This window comes from Coccinella septempunctata, chromosome 5, assembly GCF_907165205.1.
Source record: "Coccinella septempunctata chromosome 5, icCocSept1.1, whole genome shotgun sequence".
Classification (NCBI taxonomy): domain Eukaryota; kingdom Metazoa; phylum Arthropoda; class Insecta; order Coleoptera; family Coccinellidae; genus Coccinella; species Coccinella septempunctata.
The window spans coordinates 4,812,044-4,834,319 of NC_058193.1; the positions used below are offsets into that span (position 1 = coordinate 4,812,044).

At 34.6% G+C, this 22,276-nt stretch overlaps 2 protein-coding genes across 2 annotated transcripts in view; both read right to left on the reverse strand.

The window, feature by feature from the left end:
* Positions 1-2,567: 2,567 nt before the first annotated feature.
* LOC123313212 (probable RNA-binding protein EIF1AD) lies at positions 2,568-2,878 on the reverse strand. Its single transcript, XM_044897972.1, has 2 exons — positions 2,815-2,878; positions 2,568-2,767 (listed from the first exon to the last, which is right to left on the reverse strand). The coding sequence occupies exons 1-2, from the start codon at positions 2,876-2,878 to the stop codon at positions 2,568-2,570; spliced, it is 264 nt and encodes an 87-aa protein (XP_044753907.1).
* Positions 2,879-16,797: 13,919 nt separating this feature from the next.
* The window catches only part of LOC123314278 (POU domain, class 6, transcription factor 2), a 101,440-nt gene continuing 95,961 nt past the window's right edge, over positions 16,798-22,276 (reverse strand). The window contains exons 9-13 of the mRNA XM_044899449.1: positions 20,118-20,298; positions 19,890-19,946; positions 19,628-19,711; positions 18,451-18,587; positions 16,798-17,643 (exon numbers count right to left, since the gene is read on the reverse strand). Coding sequence (XP_044755384.1) covers positions 17,519-17,643; positions 18,451-18,587; positions 19,628-19,711; positions 19,890-19,946; positions 20,118-20,298 — 584 coding nt within the window. The 3' untranslated portion in view covers positions 16,798-17,518. The remainder of the gene's footprint in view (positions 17,644-18,450; positions 18,588-19,627; positions 19,712-19,889; positions 19,947-20,117; positions 20,299-22,276) is intronic.

Consider the following 22,276-nt stretch of genomic DNA (forward strand, 5'->3'; position numbering starts at 1 on the left):
TTTATTAATTAACTTTTAATTTTTCATTTAAATTTAATTTTTGTTTTTTAAATTTTTGATTCCTAATTTGTATTTGTTGTTTCAACTTCATAATTCTATAAAATGAAATTGATTTTCTTTTATTTCTGTAAAAGCCGTTCATTATCCTTGAACCTGAGGGTTTAATTTTTTTCTCAAAGTTTAAGATAGCCTCAATAATTAGGGGGTGCAGGACTTTTGAAAGTGAGTGTAGGTACATCTGTCAACGAACCATCATAAGATAAGCATGCCAAACATCGCGAGAACAAAAACAAACGATAACAAATTACTCATCGAAATATTTATTCAGCAATCCGTGATTCAAGTCATAGAGGCCCAGGTTCACAAAATATAATGCATATTTAACGGTTGCTATGGTAACCCATCCTACTTATAATTCAACAGAGAATCGAAAAGCAGGAAAAAGTATTGATTTTTTTTACGTTGTATTTATGTGAATAGCAACATATGATACATTTTTGAAATCAGCAAAAAAATTGGAGCAAGATGAAGGAACTTTCAACTATAGTTTACATTTGAAAAATCAGAAATACCTTTGGTATCTCGAAAATGCTTGGATCGAAAAATTTCTTGATATCATTTTCGAATTCCTCATGAAAAAGTGCCTGTAGATTGTAATAACGGATTTCGAATAAGAGTTCTATTCAAAATAAGGAAGTTGATACCAGCAGGGAAAAAACGGAGCACCCTGTATTGAGTTGAGTTATAAAAAATTAAAGTTTAATCAAAACAAACAATTTTTGTAATAAACTTTTTCTTCTAGCTCCTTTAGTTTCCACAATAAGGTATAGAGACAATTTGAGTCGGACATCCTGTACATGTAAAATTTTCATCAATTTTATATTTAATCAGTTCTGCAGATTCTTGATATACCGAATTTATTTTTACACCAACTATTTCACTACATTTACACTATTTTACCTGACATTAGCCCAGTGTTTAATCATCATAAATGCGCATTATTATCGAAGGATTATGTATACATCATCAAATTTCTTCGAATACAAATTCTATGGAAGCCTCAATTCTTGAGGGAAATAAACAATAATCTGACAAGTTTAGAGACCTGTATACAAAAATGGTAGGTACCTAATTATGGTGCAATAAATTTTCCAACTGTGCCGCACAATTTTTTCGATGATTCAAAGGACCATTTAGAGTCTGTGAATGTTATCGGATCTGTAATTGAAAGAGGTATATATATTCTTTTCGGAACCACTCTTCTCTAAATTTCTAGAACTCTGGCCTGTTTGAATAGAATTTAACTGAGATGTTTGTCATCAACATAAGCATATCTTCATTTTTATGTTTTTCACTATGCATAGTTACTTTCTATTCAATTTTTATTATCTGAGAGTTGGAGAAGCCTTCAGTCCAATATCGAATAGCCAAGTCCAAAAGGAGGAACTATAAATTAATATACACTTAGCAGATTAACTTATACTCCTTTAATTTATTATTTAGGTATGGATAATTATGACTGTATATGCATGCTGAACATTCAACTTGGTCCTACTTTAAGTGCATGTGCATTATTATCATTATATTGGCTGGACAACTACCTATATTTTGATGGTAGTGAAATTTTAAATTGTGTTGAAAGGGTGTTTTATACAATTCTTCTTCTTGTTTTACTATTAATCTGAATCTACATCGATGTTATACTCGAGTAAAATATTAATGCACATGCAGATTTGTATATACATTCGACAAGTCTTAGTGTTGTAATTTATCAAAAAGAAATATTACTACTCACCATATTTTAACAGTTTTTTAGAGCTTCAATGATCCAAGTAAACTTGGATCCTATCTGAAAAAAAAATTTTTTTTCGAAAGTTGCATGTTCAACAACTCTGTAACAAACTACGGCCCTGAAAGCAAAATAATGCTCAAAATAAATAATGTGTGCTGTATAACTCATGGATTTCCAGTTGCTAGGATTGTTCTTGGGTAGAAATTTAACAAATTAAAATATCTCAATAAATTTTTTTGTACTTATACCCCTTGCCTTCTGACACCCTCAGTTGATGAAATGACAATAAGTAGTATTCTTGAAACAACATCAGAAGCCATTGCAAAAATTGAAAGAAATATGAAATATGTCAATTTCAATACCAAAAATAATTTGAATAAAATTATTTAGTACGGTATTATTTATCTACTGTTTTTCTGGAAGATATCAGATATATCAACGTGATCTAGTTGAAAGCAACAATAACCATTCTACTAGAAACTTACAGCAAACGTTTCAACAATGAAATACTATGTAGTTTTGAACTTTTTGAGACAAATTTTTTTTTGATTCAGCAACAAGTGGCCATCAATCCAACGATATACCTACATCGATTAATGAAAAATGTCAAAAATTTGCTGCCTATATTTCATTACTTATTCTAGGACGAACTGAAAACGACGGGATTCATATTGAATGAAAAACCTCAAATCTGTAGATTTTAAGGGTAATATTTATTGAAAAGTTCCTAATTCATTTACATTTTTACACTTCAAAATACTAATTGCCAAAGTGATTACGTTTCACCAACACTATCATCGTCGCTTTGACCACTGTCACTGGGATCATCTTCACTAGAATCATTGCCACTGGAGATTTCGATCATTGCTTGTACTCTGTAAGTATTCCTTGGGATATCATCGTCGTTATCATCATCACTTTCCTCCAATTCTGGTTTTTCATAGAACGCAGCAGAGCAGGCCATATTTTGTCTTCCTTGAAATACTTTATATGTTGGGTGATCAAAACTCTAACAATTTCACCTTTGACCTTAACACCTTCCTGAATAGGTTGTATTATGACGAAACTACCAGGTTTAACCCACATGTAGTGGCGGTATCTCATTGGCATGGACACAAGAAATCTGGTTTTATCTGCGGTCTCTACATAATTTCCTGGGATTCTTATCAACAAAAATAAAAAATTCCATGCTCCATCAAGTTTTGCAACTCAGAAAATATTCTAGTTTTACATTTCTTTCGAAAAACACAAAGAAAATCAATTATAATTCAGATAAAACCCGTAATCACGAAGACACATTGTCACAGGGTATTTCGGATTAGCTGACAAGACCGCCATTTTAACTGAGGTGCACACAAATACTCCTCCATATACTGAGAAAATGTCGTTCACTGAATATTATTCATCGCCCAGTGTTGATATGAAATTGCGGTATGGTAGAAAACTGATTGATCCTGGAGATAATATTGACCCATACAATTTAATGATTTTTGATGATACATGTCATAAATGGTCTCTCACCTTGACGTCAAACCGAAGTGTTTTTTTTCTGAACATTTGAAACAATATTTTTTCTGTAGAAATCGGTACTCATGAAAAGGAACATTTATTTCTGGAGTTTAGAGAATGGAAATAAGAAAATGTGAAAATAGTTCGATTCGGTACAACCTTCCAACTTCACAAAATTGAATGAGATGTAAACTAAATAAAAATAGTATGAAATATTGTAAGCGTGAAATCCTCCTTGGATAGGTAGGTACTACAATGAAAGGTAAAATTAGCAACAGAACCGACAAATTTAATTATAAATGGAAAAGATTGCTTTCAAATAGCGAACAATATTTAAAAAATTGAAAATATTGATTTATTATAGTGAAAATAATTGTTACTTACTGCAAAATTTTTGCTTCCAAATAGTCTTTCACGTTCAGGAATTCAAATATTGCAATCTTCAGGCCACACCTAACTTACGGATAGACCGAAACCACACTCTGGAGAATATTCCGCACTCTGGAACATAAAAACTTATACTGAAGACAAGGGTACTTTACCCGGCACTTGAGTAGTAAAATATAGTATATATGTTACGGCTAAAGATAGGTGTGAGCATAAACTTAAGATTAGCCGGCTAAACTTAAGTTTATATTCGGTGATCGGCTAAAGTTCGATAAAATATTCATCCGCGTCAGGGCATTTCATCTTTAGCCGGCTAATGTGCACATTACCCAAAACGGAACGGCTAAAAATGTATTCGATGGACACGCGAACAGGTGATGTATCATGAATGGTCGGATGGGAGAGAACGAACGCACACGGCCACTTTTTTGTTTAAATTTTTAGAATTGAAATATGCAAAAGAGCATCGAATGTATTGGGGTTGTATTACATAACGCCCATAGGTTTTCAATTCAACATTTAACAAGTTATTTTCATCTGTTTAGGAAATTAATGCTCTTCAAACCGAGCCTTATTTGTGAAAAACCATAATATGACCCCACAAGAAAATGAGATATTAGACATAGAAAATTTTTTCCGTAAACAAAAGTATATTTTCCCTACCATTCAATAATTGGGTTTATAGAAAAATTACGAAATGGGAACTAACGTCGCAATATCTTTCCAACCAATTCTTGCGCAAAAAAGAACAAACAAAAAAACTATGAACATGAACATAGTTGAAAACACTTTCTCTTGCTGATTTTGTTAAAAATTTCTTCCCGAGTCATTGAACATACGTGTTCCAAAATATGGCCTGTTGCCACCCTTGATGAATCATCTTGGGGGATATAGAGTTAACTCTATAATCGTTGTGCCAAATAGTCCGGTTAACTACAAACACGATTGGGCACTTCTACTTATATTTTTCTAGAATTCAACCTTTGGTATTTTGATGAAGAAGTTCGAGACATCGTTTTTGTCTGCTCATTCAATTTCCCTCAAATTATGAATAATAACAAGATGAAAAATAATCATTAACACTACAGTTTTCCCTCACACTCAAAATAGCATGTCATGAATTTTGTCATCAAGCGTTTAGATTTTTAGATTCGTCAATAAGAATTCGTTGAGACACAGTTGAAACAAATATAATGTTCATTCTCCGATTTCCCAACTGCTCAACAGAATGCTTTTCTGCTATTAAAATATGTGAAATTCATACAAAAAATTCATTGCATTAATAGTTTGATTATACTCGTATCACTATTTCCTTATATTCTTTTAATTGCCGAAAATTTTCGCCCCTCAAGCCTTCAACATATTTGGCCGATGGGATGTGGTTACACTTAAGTTTAGCCGGCTAAAGATAGAAGAAACTAACTTTAGCAAATACCCTAAGCTAAACCTAAGTTTAGCCGGCTAATCTTTAGTTTATGTTCACACCTATCTTTAGCCGTAACATATACATCATGTAGTTTGAACCAGCAAATCAGTTTTCAACGCGAATAAAAAAAAGAAAAATGAAAAAATTTAAATTTCAATCAAAGACTTTCCATATATACTCTACGATATTTTAAAATGAATGATGTGGACTTAAACTCAGAAAAAAAATTCTGCCAAATTAACCATTGAGTTTCAGAAAATCCACTTCCCCTGCCGCTTCTTCATGTCTATTATCATTTCATGGTGTACCTGCATCATAAATGGTTCATTGAGACAGATATCCCCTACCTCTATATAGAATAATATTATATAAAACACTCGATATACAGTTTGGCATCAGATGGTGGCCATTTAGGAAGATTCTATCATTCATGAATCCGCAAATTATGCAACAGGTTGAAACACAATTCTGAAATATGGCAAAGCGGAAACATAAGGTATAATGAGGAATTTATTAAGGCCTAATTTATTCGGTCCAAATATTGTTTATTTGATAGAAATGAATATCGTTTTGTTATCTTAGTCCGAACCTTTTTTTCCCAAAAATATATAGTTAATAAATAATCAATTTATTTTTGTTAACATCAAAAAAAAAAATTATTCTCCACTTGTCGACCAATAGATGGCAAGCTTCCCTATAGGTATTAATATATATGCATTTTAGTTAATAAATTGTTTTCTCAGTGTGGTCATTCTCTCGGACTGAAAGCTTAGGACGTCCTACGTCAGTGTTGGTGAATCAAAGTTCCATCCAGAAATACAGACCTGACATTTTCATTCAAACATTTATATTATGAAAATTTTAGGAAGAAAGAGATGACGACTGCATTGGCGTGCTTCTGATAGCATGAAATTTTGCGTTTATTCACCATCTTTAGACGATTTAAAATTTCGAAAAGTTTTATCTTTCCCTTGTTATACGCCAAATTATCTTTCGCCTAATTATTAAGTAGTGTCTTAATTATAGAGTGTTCATTTTTTGAATTATCAAGACCACCACCTGTATGGATCTAATTTGAGGAAATTCCTTAGCATCCACTTTATATCATCTTTTTTATATTATATTCATATATTTATATCCAGAAAAAATATGAGTCGACTAGATTCAGATATAACATCGCATTAATTTGCTTCCACTGAATATATTCGATACCATTTGATAAACCATCGATTTCGAAATATTAACATTAGAAAGAGGAGTTTTCAATTAAAAAAGCAGTTCTTTGCTTTTAAGCAATTGCATAGGTATATTTGCATCGTAAAATCCGGTAAAATCTATCGCAACCATCTATTTTTTTTTTAATTCAAAAGTGCATATGTGATGTTCACAAAGGCACAAGTAGGAGTTGGTGAATGATTATGGAATATTTCGGGCATATAATGAGAAGCAGCCAGAGATATGATTTGTTGCAGCTGATTCTGCGGGGAAAGGTTGAGGGCAGAAGAGGGCCTGGTATACGAAATAAATCGTGGCTAAGGAACTTACGGATATGGTTCGACACAACCACAGTAAGCATTTTCTGCACGCCATGATAATCACCAACATTGTTAACGAAGAGGCACCATTACAAGAAGAAAAATTATCATGGCAACGACATTCATGTGTGCAACCTAACTCTTTTCTAGTTATAGGAATTTAAGGAAATATTCCATGCATAACTGACTGCTTAAAAAAAAATTATAGGTTAAGTGCATTAAATGTGTTACCTACGCCAGCATACTCATGTTAGTCCGAGTGTCAGTCGTAAGGAGAGTGAAAACTACAAAATCGTGTAGTTCTGACTTTGCCAGCCCAAAAGACGATGGCACATTGCTTCCTTTGAAAGTCTTAGGATTGACATGATTACTTCCAAATATGGAAGGCGAAAAAATTTTGTTGATATATTTGTGTCTAAAACTGAATACTTATTGATGAAAAGCCGTGTATTCTCAAAATCACCCAACCATGCCTACATAATTATATAATTGTTCTTAGGTTATCGTCCATTTAGTTAGATGAAATGAAAGAATATTCTTGAAAAAGAAACAAGTCGTTTCGAAGCATCGGCGTTGTATTGAAGAACAATAAAGAAAATTAGTCCAAGAATCCCAATATTCTTTCATTTCATAATTATATAATATTTTTAAATAATTGCAAAGGGTTTGCGACCAATTTCCGATGATAATTATTGAGCAATTACTTACCCCAACGGGCTTAAGAAGAAACCTAGGCGACTCTCCACTGGTCTTATAGCAGAAAGGGGGTTCCAAAGGAAAGGGAAAGAGTGAACTAACCTTCCTTCCGTACAGGCTTCGTGGTTATCACCTCGCAGATAGAGAAGACACAAAGTACACCACTTAAAACTGCTCAATATCATTTGGCCGACTTCTCGTGCTCGAAATTGGATTCGAAGCGGCCTAGTGTGTATTCGTCTTTTAAGATTGAACTGCCAGTAGAATTCGTAGATATTGTGATGAATCCGGATTTTTGGCCTAAAGGAGTTGCAGTTAACAAGTTTTTCCAGAAGCGCCGGTAGCTGAACACCAAAGTATGAAAAATAAAGATTAGACCACCGTTACCTGAAGGTATGTGCACACGAGATGACGTTATTTTTGTTCAACTCAACGCTCAAGGAATTTCAAATAAAATCGACCATCTTGAAGTATTAACAGATTCCATTAATCCTGACATTATTAGTATTTCGGAACATTGGTGTAAAAGTGAACAAATCAACTTGGTGACTTTAAAAGGTTATTCAATGGCTGCTTCCTACTGTCGACCTAATCGAGACCATGGTGGAACAGCAATTTACACGAAAGCTATGTATCAGGTGGAGGAGATATTTTATATTAAAAAATTCGCTGTAGAAATGCATTCTGAGTTCTGTGCAATAAATGTAAAAAATCCTACAAATTGTATCTGCATTGTAAGCGTCTACAGGCCACCCCATGGTAACTTAGATTTGTTCACTCAGACATTATCTCATGTCCTAAACTATTGCTGTACGGGATCTAAAGCAATTTTCGTATGTGGTGATTTGAATATTAACTTCTTTGTTCCTCATACTCCCTAGCATATTTATTAATAATTTTTGGTTTAAGTACCACATCTTCAGAACCCACTAGGGTGTTTACTAACAAAAATGGTGTAACTAGTTCCAGTAAGGTCGACTATATCTTGACAAATGTGAATAGCGATTTAATTTCTGCTAACGTTATAGAACCTAACATTGGTGATCATCGTGCTATTGTTTTGACGTTCAGTTCTCCTTCATTTTATGCTACCCAGCAAACACCTTCAAGACTATTCAGATCCCTTTCTGAGGTTAACCTGATGAATCTCTCCTTGCAGTCCTTGCTGTCTGCTACAACAAGTTTTGATAACATCTACTGTACAACTGATGTCGATATAAGCTTCCAACATTTCTTTGATGTCATATTTTCCTTGCTGGAGCGCACGTGTCTTGTCAGACGATCTTCATCGACTTATGGCGCGGAGCGGAGTTGGATAAACGATGAAGTGAGACGATCTAGCCATGACTTGAAAAACCTCCACTGGATATTCAAAAATTTGAAATGTGAAAAATCTAGACACAATTATTTAGTGGCTAAGAAAAATTATAAAAAATTATTGCGAACCACCAGATATGACTTCTATAATAGTTTTATTAATCAATCGAATAACAAAAACAAAATTTTGTGGAATTTAGTCAGAAAGAGAACAGTTGATCCTAACTCAAAGCGAATATTTTCCATCAATGCAAATGGAAGAGCTGTCTCGGACAGACGTGAATTGGCGGATATGTATTTTTCAAGTATAGGCTCGGTGGCTATTGATGAGCATTTTGGTGAGCATAGGTCCTGTTGCTGCACAGCCCAGTCAATAACAGATAATAATTTCTTCTTCTTCTTCTTGCTGATGAAGTGGGCAGTATAATAAAAAATTTGAAAAATAATAACTCCAGTGGTTGGGATATGATTTCAATCAAAGTCTTGAAGGCTATTTCTTCCCATATTTCTGAACATTTGGCCTACATCATTAACATGTCTATTTCCTCTGGTAGATTTCCCACTATTCGGAGATTGCGAAGGTAATACCGGTGCACAAAAAAAATGATAGGGAAAACATTGAGAACTATCGGCCAATATCCCTGCTAAAGTTCGCTATCAAAAATAATAGCGAAGCTTGTTCATAGTAGGATGATAAATTTTCTAAACAAAACTTCGGCTATCACTAATTCTCAGCATGGCTTTCGAATGGGCAGGTCAACTGAAACCGCAGCATGTGAGATGATTAACTTCGTGCATGGGTGCTTGGACGATGGAATCTGTGTTGCTCGTTTGTTCTTTGATGAATCTCGGGCATTTGATTGCCTCGAGTTTGAATTTATTATTGATAAGTTGTATAGTCTTGGTTTCAGGGGTATTTTTCTGGAGTGGGTCCGTAGTTTCCTTACCGGTCGATGCCTTTATGCAAGTGTGGATCAACATGATAATGAATATCCTGTAGTAATGGGCGTACCTCAGGGGTCTGTTCTTGGGCCCTTGTAGTTTATTATTTTTTTGATCTACCCAATTATATAAATAAGTATTTTCCATCATCATATACTTTTATTAAAATTTTGCTCTTTGCTGATGACACCTCATGTCTCATCACAGCACTGAATCTGACGGAACTCAAGATGAGGTGTGAGCTGTTGGTAAAAATCTTTTCTGATTGGCGCAACAGAAACTCTCTCATATTGAATGTTGAAAAGACTGACTTGATTTATTTTCAAACTCGCAATTCGGGAAGTCGATTGATTTTGAACATTCCTTCTGGTGACTTGAAATCATCGTTCTTTGTGAAATTTCTTGGCCTGCACGTCGATAGCACACTGAACTGGAAGAATCATATTGATCATGTTTGCAAGAAATTATCTAGTTCCTATTATGCCATCACAATCTTAAAAGATATATTGCCATTGAATTCATTGTTGGGAGTATACTATTCTCTAGTGTACTCTCACTTGAATTACAATGTGATTCTGTGGGGTGAATCACCTGATATCAATGCCGTGTTTGTGACTCAGAAAAGAATAATTAGACTAACATATTTTCAATCTTAAACCAAGGGAGTCCTGTAGACCCGTATTCATGAATTATAAAATTCTTACTGTTCCCTGCATACACATCTTCAATTCACTGTTGTATATACACAAAAATTATAATAACATGTTAAGATGTTCTGAATATCACGAATACCATACTAGGCATAAAGAAACTCTCTGTTATCAAAAACACCGCACAAGTAAGTTCCAGCAGTCTCCATCATACAGCGGAGCAACATTTTTCAATCACCTGCCTGTTAGGCTGACGGCTTTGGATCATAGGAGTTTCAAAAAACAAGTAAAATCTCTCCTAGTTGAAGGGTGTTTTTATAATAGGAATGAATATTTTAGTTCAAAAATTGTTTGATTCAGTTTTTCATTTGGGTAATGTCTTTTTTTAAGCTCAAGATTTTTTACTGTTTTCCTTCTGATATTGATTTGTCCTATACAAACTTGATTTGTCTAACGGGATTAATAAATTATGACTTTAGCCTTGCGGCTTTCACACTCCTCTCCAGAGGAAAATTCACTTATCCCAGATATCTTAGATATCAAAAGGATTAAGCTCTGTTGGAGCCCTTTCCAGGTTTTCGGGCTCATGGTGGTGGTCAAGTCCGGGTCGCTCCTCGCCTCCCTGCTGTAGGTTGGATTCCTGCTCCACCCGTACTTCCTGTCGGCGCAGACGGTGTTCCTCTGCATTCCCCATGTACTTGCGTACAGTTCTCGCCGTTCCGAGCAGTACCGCCTTCTGCATGACTCTATAGATATTTTCGTCCTACTGAAGTTTCCTCAAGTTCTCCAGTAGTTTCTTCGGTATCAGGCCTGTAAATGAAATGACAATAGGGATGGTCTTGATATCTTTCAGCTTCCACTGTCTTCTGGTTTGTTCCTCGAGATATCTGTATTTTGAAATTTTTTCAGTGTGCCTATCTAGAAGATTGTTATTATTATGTCGACGTAATCATGGTTGACCTCGTTCTGGTGCCTTGCATGCAAAGGTTTGCCAATCAGTTTCTGCATTTTACTTTCTGCAGAGTGTTCGACGGTTTCCAAGTGATCCTGTTGTAGCTTTAACGGTGTAGAACTATCAGCAACACAAACTACTCGATGGAGTTCTGACGAAGCAGCCTTGCTCAGGAAATATTTTCGAAGTCCTTCAATTTCCTGGGACATACGGTTGGACAAATCAACAATTCCTCTACCCCCAAGATGTCGTGGCAGCTCTGTCCGTTCTATTGAGCTTTTGGGGTGATGTTTATTGTGTTTAGTCATCATCGTCCTTATTTTTCTCTGTAGTGCTGCTAAATCGGTGGTCGTCCAAGAGATGATACCGAATGAATAGCTCAGCGCCGAGCAAGCGTAGGTGTTAATCGCTTTTATCAGATTCTTGCTGTTAAGACCAGTTCTCATTATCCTTCTCAATCTTCGGGTGAACTCCTCCGTTAATTCTTTCTTCATCTGGGTCTGATTGATTTTTCTTGCCTGTTTTATGCCTAGATACTTGTATGTGTCTCCTTCCTTCAATGCTGCAATTTCTGCACCTTCCTTGAGTTTGAACGTACCATCTTCTATTTTCCCTCTTGTTATGTTGAGCAGTCGACATTTTTCTAATCCAATCTTCATTTTGATGTCTTCCGAGAATCCTTCCACCATTTTCAGCATCTGTTGCATTTGTTTTTTGGTAGATGCGAAAAGTTTCAAATCGTCCATGTAAAGTAGATGATTCAGTTTCATCATAGTTCTACTGCCGCTCTTGATTGGAAATCCGTAGTCCGTAGAATTCAATCTATGAGACAAGGGATTCAGGGCCATGCAGAACCACAGAGGGCTCAGCGAGTCTCCTTGGAAAATTCCGCGTCTTATTGGAATAGGTCCTGTTGTAATGGAGCAATCTGCTGCTTTCATTTGAAGACTAGTACGCCAGGTTGACATGGCGTTTTTCAGGAACTTAACAATATTGGGATCCACCTTGTAAATCTTTAAGATCATCAAGAGCCATTCGTGGGGTATAGAATCGAATGCTTTTTTGTAGTCTATGTACGCAGCGTAAAGATTCCTCCGCTTAGAGAACGCTTGATTGCAGATAACTGAATCAATTATCAGCTCTCTTTGCACCCTCGGCTGCCTTTGGTGCATCCTTTCTGTTGCATGGCGATGATGTTATTCCTTTCGCAATGGTTGTGAATTCGATTTGAAATGCACGATGTGATTAATTTGTACATCGTTGGAAGACATGTGATTGGTCGGTATTTGGATGGGTCTTCTGTATTTTTTTGGTCTTTAGGTAACAGGTACGTTGTACCATGTGTAAGGAATATTGGCATTCTTTCAGGATTTTCAATGACATCATTTATTGCGGAGGTCAATTTGTCATGCATGATCCAAAGTTTCTTGATCCAGAAGTTCTGTAATCCATCAGGCCCAGGTGCTTTCCAGTTGTGTAGTCCTCTGATAGCTGATTTTACTTCTTCAATTGTGATCTTCTCATGCTACATCGGCTCATATTTTATAGCTTCAGATTTTTCATCTTCAATCCATCCGGTATCTCCATTGAACTGAGGTTTCGTTGATAATTGTTCGGTCCAGAATTGTTCTATGGCTTTCTTTGGTGGTAACTTTCCATTTTCTACATCAGACGATGTGAGTGACCGGCAGAAAGTCTCTTCCGACTTTTCGAATGAATTATTGTCTCTTTTTCGGCTATTATTGCTTCTATATCTCCTCAGGCGTTCTGCATAGAGACTTAACTTATGCTTCAGAGTGTCGAGGCAGTGGTGAGCTGTAGCATTCTCCGTCTCTCGTTCTGTGTGTGTTCTGTTTCTATGCATGATTTCTTTGGCAGCTTTCACAACCTTTCTTCCGCGATTTCCGTTCAAGTACTCCGTCAGTCGTCCAATGTCTCTTCTTAGTCTCTCTGTTTTGTGTTGAAGACGTTTCTGCCATGGTGGCGCATGTAATTTGTGTAATTTTGGACCATCGTTGTTCGTTCGGCGAATTTTTGCCCATATGGTTTTAGCCGTCGTTAGCGTTGCACAGTAAAAAACTAGATGAAGATATTCGAATGAACTTCCATTCTGTAGGTACTCAGGTAAAACGTCCTTATTCAAGATGTCGATTATGAGTGACAGTTTCTTGGATGTATTGAGTCGGGGAGGTGCTATTCGATGAAGAGGATCTGTTACTTCCAGTTATTATTATTATTATCACTGTGGTTCAATTAATATAGATGATTTAAATAGAAATGACAAATGGTGCGATAAATGCGGCTTACAGAAGACTATTTTGTTTTTCAAAAAACCTTTAGAAGCGTCCTATGATATTCTTGACGTGATTGACAAACAAAAAATTGTTTATGTTTTTCTATACGCCTAGGCAACCCAACATGTTCACGATGCAACAATTTCAGTTGAAGCTGACTTCGATCGATCTAGGTCTAGTAGAATGAAAAGTAATTCTACAAATCACAAATACCTACATATTCAATTGTCAGTCCCGTTCAAGCTCAGACTTGTCTGAATTTCAAAGTGCCAAGATTGTACAATTTATTTCTTTTTTTACTTTTGGTCGTTTCTAGAAATATTTGTAACTGAGATGTGAAATAATTTTTTCGATTGATAAATAGTGGTCGATAGTAAGAAGAAAATTATATCTGTTATGTTTTTACGAAAATACAAAATAAAAAATGTTATAGTAAATTACCATCAGTTCCAAAAGCATGCCGATCTTCTTATAAGCGCACAAAGTTCTTGGGGACCCTTCAAATAAAATGAATCTTTCACCGTTTGCTGCATAAGAATTGTCACAGCCAAAACAAGGAGAGTTGCTATATGAACAGTTTTCATTCAGTTTTGAAAAGATGACATTGAAATACAATTCTACACATATCCCATATCCTTCTCATCGAATAATAATTTTTTTCCAAAAACTCCGACTTATTCAGCTTTTTGGTGTGACTATTGCGAATATCTTATTTATTCTTATCAGTACTAAATGGTCTAAATCGTTTTGTTTCATATTCTTTCTCAACTTATTCGATTCGGTAAATTTATTTTAGTGTTACATTCTATGTGGCCTGTTTATATTCATAATGTTTTGAAGGTTTATATACATATTAAATGAATATGATTTGTAATTCGTCCCTGTTGGTTAGAAGCGTCCGCTCAGTATTTCGCAACCGCAAGGTACTGAGATCGATCCCGGGCTAGAGAAGGAATTTTCTAGTCCATACGGGTACGAGCCGCCATTCACTGTTAGGTTCAAATTTACAGTGCTGTGCCTAAGGTGGCGTAAGGACACAGTAACAAAGCCTACACAGAACAAAACTGATACTCCGAACTCGCACAAGCTTACGGAGCTTCTGAGGGGTACTCTCATTAGGGATGATGTGAATATATCAAGGTCCGAGGCTGATATGTCAGGTGGAATATAGACCAGACAAATAATTAATCGGAAGGGCTCCAAGCAGCTGCACAACACAACATCTATCAAAGGTACCAGGTTCCTCAAGAATTTATTGTCCAAAATCCTAAAACCAATGTGGTCAGATAAGGCGAACAAACCACCAACACCACGAGATCTACCGATGAAAACTTTCTATCACAGCGAACAATGTTATAACCTGGCGGCGAAAACTCCCCATCCAAGACAGAGTCGCTAAGCCAAGTTTCACTTAAACAAATAACATCAAAATTATAATCACACAATGAACGAAAAATCAATGGCAGTTTAGTATTGAGACCTCTAGTATTCTGATAATACAACGAGATACTTCTCGATGACAAATTAGAACTTGGGATAGTCCTAGTGGTACGATCTAGATTTCCGATCTGGACACAATTATGGTGGGAAAACCATTAAGGTACTTCAATTTCAAATTAGTCTCACCTTCATCCACACGGCGATCCAGCTCTGTCTTCACAAATTTGAAGACAGATACTTGGTGGGGTGTCCTATCTGGAGAAACCGACAACTGAGCAAATTTACCACGAGATTTAATTTTTTTAAACTCCCTTAAGACGTTCAGTACATCATCGGATGACGATAATCGCACCCTGATGGGTCGGGTCCTATTCTGCTTTGTGGGATCGAACTTCCCAAGTCTTACCCCCTTAACAGCTCCATCAGATATTCCACAGTCCGCCAGTACCTCCCGAATCAACGCCATATCCTGCTTTGAACCACCAGTTTCAATATAACCATAGATAATAATCAAGTTGCAGGATCTCTTGGATCTTTCGAACATCTCAATGATATTTATATTTACATTTATATAACCATGCTGATTCTTCGAGATGATACTGTTTCCCAATATGAATTCCATAAATTGATCACAAAATATCATTTCAAATATTTTGGAAAATGTTGGTAAGATGCTTATTGGTCGATAGCTGTCATAGTGAATTTTGTCCCCTCGTTTGAATATAGGTTTTACCACTGGCACCTTCAGAGCATCTGGATATCTGGGATTAGTGAATGTTACTCTGCAGAAGAGTGTGAAACCCGCAATGCTAAAGTCATAATAATAAGGTCCCATCAGACAGATCCAACCACTGCAGAAGATACGATAGAATATCGATGCAGAAATTTTGATGCGATGTAATGAATAATTTTTTTAAAGAATTGATAAACTTATGGAAGTCCAAGGACATCATTTTGAATATTTACTGATATGATAAGAAATCAATAAAACATGATTGTTAGTTAAATTATTTTTAATTTTTTCCTAAGTTTTAAAATAAAATTCACTTACTTATCAAAAAAAGTTAATATCTTTCTCATAAAAAATGAGAATCTGTCCTTAAAAGATACCTTTCTATTTGAAAAACGTATGTTGAACTTGAAATAACTATGAAGTCAAAGTAAAGGTTGAAAAAATATTTATTTTCTGTCCACCTTGACATCTAACAAGTTGTTGATATAAGAAGTAGATTTGGCCCTCAATTCAAAAAGTTACACCAATATCCGAAGATTGCTGTCACGTTCGCCATATGTTGGAACTGATGTTTCCTCAGTCTGTAGTTCCCTAGCTATCAGATATGGGTGTACCTTTTTGAATTGAGGGCCAAATCTACTTCTTATATCAAAAACTTTTATTTCAAGATATATATTTGACAACTATGACAAGTTTTACTCAAAAAACATTACACATCCTGTCAACTCGACTATCTACATATATTCGAAAAACAAAGTAGGGGGATTTTTAATTCCAACAACATCTAACAATTTTTATTCGAAATATCTTCTCTAAAGTACATGGTCTTTGCGATAATTTACTGTCCCAGATTAAATGCCGCACCCTTGACTTAGATATTCAAAATTCCGCTCAAGTTTCTGTTCTGAAGATCAAATAAATTCCTCTATCTATATATAGAGACATTTCTTGATTTTACAACAATTACCTAGCATTTCTATGAATAAAATAACATACCGTGAAGTTTACGGCAGATGCGACTGTTGTTAAAAATATAAATGAGATCAGATTTTGTAGCGGTACCTGATGAAGCATAAGGGTTGAGGTAAGACAAAATTCTCAAAATGTTTAAGAAATCCATTCGACAGTTTATTTTTACATCTACTAACAGTACATAATTTATTCACATCAATTATATTATTTTTGATAGTTTCACAATAGTTGCTGATCTGACACAGACTTTTCGCCACCTGAATATAGCCATTATAAACAGGATTATTTACAAAGTACAATATAAAAACTAGTAGGAACTTTGGCTTTAGTTTGACGGGATTTCTTGAGTCTATAATGAAATGAAAAAGGAGAAAGTTTAAAGTAAAGCAATGAAGAAAGGGGGTTATTGAGAGGTGTATACTCAAACCATCATTGGACTGAATAATATGAAATGAAATTGGATATCATCGGCGAGGGTTATTCTGCAGAAAAAAACAAGGAATCAATTAAAAGCGTATGTTTTCCGATTGAATGAGAATCGTAACGTTAATTGGGTGATTAGATATATCCATGGTAAATAGTTAAGTGAATGAAAACTTCCGAAAAATAATAATCTATAATTGAACCTATCAATAATAATATGTTGAATAAAATAATTTCAAAATTAACAATAAAATAACACTTATTTATATCGAATGAATCAATACTGACATGTACTCTTCATACTATTATTTTTCATAAAATTTTCTATTTCGGAAATAATATACACCTATGATACGAGTATTCTGGTGTTACCACTAGGATAATATACAATGTTGGTACAAATTATTTACACTGTACACAGTAACAACTGATTCTTTGAAGATCACAGGTTCAAACAACACTTTTGGACATCATTCTCACAGTGTTCTTGAGTGCTTGTCTTTTATTGCAGAACCATATGCGAATCACTTCTCTTTCATAACCTAGTTGATGAGCTAAGCCAGTTATTTCAGTTCCTGAAATCGATTGAATACGATATAATAATGTAAGTCATATATTCGTTGCATTCGATCAGAATAATCAAAAATATCAATAAGGATAATGAGTTAATAGGAGCCTATTCAACAAAACCTCTCAACCGAGCAAATTTTCGTCTGTATAGCCTTTTTCACAGCTTTAGTTAATCTATAAAGCATTGAACATATATAGAGTATAGATAAAATCATCGTCAAATATTTACAATTAAAATAGGTAATGAATAAGTACAGACATCACACCTATAAACAAAACGTTGCTCGCATTCATAGGTGATATTTCTCATTATCCTTACCGATATACAAATTGAAGGACGTGAAATATTTGATATGAATAATTAAAAATATTCCTACTATCAAGAATAGTTTAGCAGACAAAAATGTATACTGGGTGATCCAGATTTAATGTTTAATCATTAGGCTGACCGGCCACCGAATGCAAAATTTAGTAAAGCTGAATGATGCTGAGCTGAGCTGAGCTAAGTGGAGCTGAGAGGGCCGGCAACCGATCACGAAGCGGACCCAAGAGCAGTCAGCTTGCGTCGATGGCCTTTAACATAATGTCAAATATACAGCGCAAATTGTTTCTAAAATATCCACTTTTAAATAACAGAAGCGGAGATCTATTGCTAGATTAGCGCCAACTTTTTCATTATTTTGCGATTGCGGAAAGAAGATGCGACAAGAAAATCGTTGGTTGGAATATAGATTCGAAAAATTCATCATTGAATGATTCTGCAGTAATATTAGAGATTGAAAAATTAATTAAAATGAAATGGTTCTTCATACCCGAAGGATGAGTATTCCTTTCGAAATGTGCATTGAGTAATTCTAATGCTTGAGGCGTGAAAGATGTCCGTCTTTTTCTCTTCTTAGATGGCTCAATCCCTATAAAGTCTGTTAAATGATTTTGTCCACTTTTGTACCTGAAAGAATTATATTAGCTTCATTATAAATTCTCAAAATTGAATTGAATGTGTCACATTTGGATATTATTCGGCGAAATAAGTTTCAATAATGTAGACATTCATTTCTATATCGCAGCATCTCATAATTCGAAATAATGAATAATGATTATATTGACAAAATAATCTACATAGAATACAAAATAAAAGTTCATACTGAAAGAACTGTGAAACCTGAGCCAGGCACTTGTGTTTCACAACTTTCACAACCTAAAGAATAAAGGATTATCTCGTTTTAAGTTAAATCCCCGTACAAGTACGATCTATAATGAATTGAAATAACGTCATAAGTCTTTAATTTCACGAGTATGATGAATAATTCTTAGCATATTCACCTCACATAATTTTACAAAATAATTGTTCATAAGTTCAACAGCAATTGAAAGCTTCGCATGCTACTTTTTCTGATTTAAGACAATTTCGTTTTTGTTTGAAGATGTATAAAATCACCATTTTTTTCATATGCAGAATAGATCTTAATCGGGAAATATAGTCGGTGTACAGGAGTTCATTCTTAGATAAATTAAGAAAATGTATTATGGAAGGACACTCTTCACTACATAAGTACATTACCATAACAGAAAAAATAAAAAATAATTTTTAGCTCCAATCAAAAAACTTCATACTTAAAAAAAATTGTTATAAATTCTTTTGAGGGAATTTTTTTTCTGAACACTGACAAGGGAAGTGGTTGCATTTTTACTCAACCTTCGTACTTGTCATGAGAAATACAATCTATTAAAGCATTTATTTTCATTATAATTGTGTGATTCAAAATCTTGGAAAGTTTAATAATCATGATGAAAGTGGTATCGTAGGGAGTTGGACAAATCAATAAAGCTTTTTTTCTCGATGTATATTTTTTGGTTTGTAAGTTGAAAATTTACGACATAGTTTTCGATCTAATTTTCTTTTTGACCGACTTGCCAGGCGAATAATAAATATTGTTATTGGAAAGAGAAGATTATCGTTGAAAAATTCGTGTTTAATTTGTTTCTTACCTATCTTCCGCTTCTTTCATCCATCTTTCCAGTACTGGTTTGATTTTCTGTGCACTTTTAGGCGTAATATCCAATTTCTCGAACCTATTATGAATTCAAACATCATCAAAAAGTGGTGAAATATTTCTAATTTTCAAGCACAGGACACTGCCATTTTTGCTTTAGAGCTGATGATTAGCTCTGATAAGTAGTAAGTATGCCAGTGCCCTGGCGTTGAAAAAACATTCAGAATTAGTAAACATAAAATGAAAAATTTACGTACATTGCTTGCTGTTGAGAAGTGAGTTGCGCGGCTGCAAACATCTGTGAAGCCAGGGCACTGGGAAAAAACCAATTTCATTAGAAAAGGCCCAAATATCTTAAACAAGAGAACTACAGAAGTATTTTCATGATATCATGCTTCAGAGTGTTCTTGCCCTGTGCCTGATTATTTTCTTATTATAGTTAAAGCCGATTTCTTTTCATTTCGAGAAAGAAGGGACATTTTTACCTGCATATTGCACTCTGGCTGTAAGCTGGACCCTCTGTAACGCTTAAAGCTTGTCCAACTTGTGTTTGTGTTAATCCTAATGACAGTCTTCTCAACTTGAAGGCTTTCGCAAAGTCTTTGATCTCGTCTAAATTTATTCCATCAATAACATTGCTATTGGCTTGGCTTATAGTAGGTTGATCTACAACATTCAAATAAGAAGAATTTCAACTTCATTTCGACTCAGCTTCCTTCTGTTCAATCTTCAGTTATTAAAATTATTTTACAATTTGTCTTCAGAATGTATATTAATAATCACGATGAATCTTGTTAATTCAAGATCAAAATGATTAGTGAATGTTCATCAGGAATATTACGACAAATATAGCTTCTGCAATAAAAGGATATTATCCAATTAAGTGAAAGGCAGTCATGACTATTAAAAGGCAATTTCAAAGCAGCAGAGCATTTTCAATTGATTGAACGAAAGAAATAACGGTAATAGTGTCCACATAATTGGGGAAATTTTCCTTGTGAAAAGCAATCCTTTCGATTGAAGTATAATATTTTTTAAATACCATTTACCCCCGATTTTTCTATTTCTCATTCAAAATCGAATAAGGAATATTCAATAACTCATAGAAGAAATTTAACGGACATAACCCTCTGAGAAATATTAACGCTAGACACGAGTTTCTTCTATCTGTTTCAAACTGTTCCCTCATTTATATTCAATAACTCAGTTGTCGAAGAATACTATTACAACATATTTAAAAAATATGCAAATAATTCAAACCTGAATAAATATTATTAATAGGCGAAATTAATTCAGATGCATAACACCCGCCTATAATTAAATCAACACGATTTGAATCGAAGAATCAAACTAACATCACTCAAAGTATTAACAATAATTCCATTTCGTCGATGAAGTGTAGATGCTGACAATGGTTTCGGTCTCATCTCACCTCGTCAGAGCAACATAACTCCTTCGTCAACGAAACTGGCATGAATTGCCAGCTCGTTTTATTCGATGTCAATAGCGGATAGGATGTAAAAATACAGCGTAGCGACATCTGACAGGGAAACGGTAACCAAACCAATTCAATTTTCTAACTCTCACAGTGAAGATAGCGGTATGCATCCATATACTTAAATTCCCAGATTGCAAATATTGTATATTACGATAATTAAGCAAGGGAAAAAGAGCGGAACAGTTCGAATATATGGCAGTATAAACGATCTGCCTCGGACATAGAAATCATAAATGGATCACGCCTTCAAGAGTAAGGCAGGTGAAATTAAGAGTAAGTACTGTGTTTAAGGTGGAGGTTGAGGATGAAACATTAAGTCATTCCTTTCATTTCGAATTATTGATTTCCAATAATCATATTACGATATAATTCAGGAGTTTTTTCATTGGTAGCAACACTGCTCGATTGTCATTCTTATAAACCCCACTTTTGTCAAATTGACGTGGATTTGTTTTTTGTTCGTTTCAAAATCTCAATTGACTCGGGATTTTTTCGATCTGGCCCAAGAATTTGTAGGTTTACACTTTAAACCAGTAAATGATATCCTTTCAACTGTTTCAACGGTAAAAAAGTTCATATAGACTATTCCATAACCGATTGGGCCATTTGCAGATATATGTAATTATTCATGAGAGAGTGTCGGTTGTTTTTTTTTGAAAACTGAAATTAACATATATTACAAAAAAAAATTGTCTCCATGCAACTTGGGGGACCTATGGATGTGCAATGAAAATGCTGTGATATGCGCCAGACACTGGAGTGAGAAATGATATATTTTGTTAATAATGTAATAACGTTTATAGATATAAGAGCTCATATACGATTAAATAAATAAATATCTAGCTTTTTATCGACCAATGATCAATATCGTCATGAATCATCCTGTGTCTGTGCAAACTAAATAAAAGGCCGACTAAAAGTATGAATTTAATGAAATGCCGAAATTGAAGTCGCAATTTCGTAATATTCTGAGATTGAAGTCGGAATTCAGCAAAAAATATTTTTGAAATATTCCATTTCTACTCATTCGTAGAATTTTTTGAGCGGTGTTATAAACTTTTTTTTTTTTTTTTGGATATCGATTGAAATTTATTTTGGGAGGATTCTGTATTTCTTAATACAGAGTGAAAACCTTTTTAGGGTTTT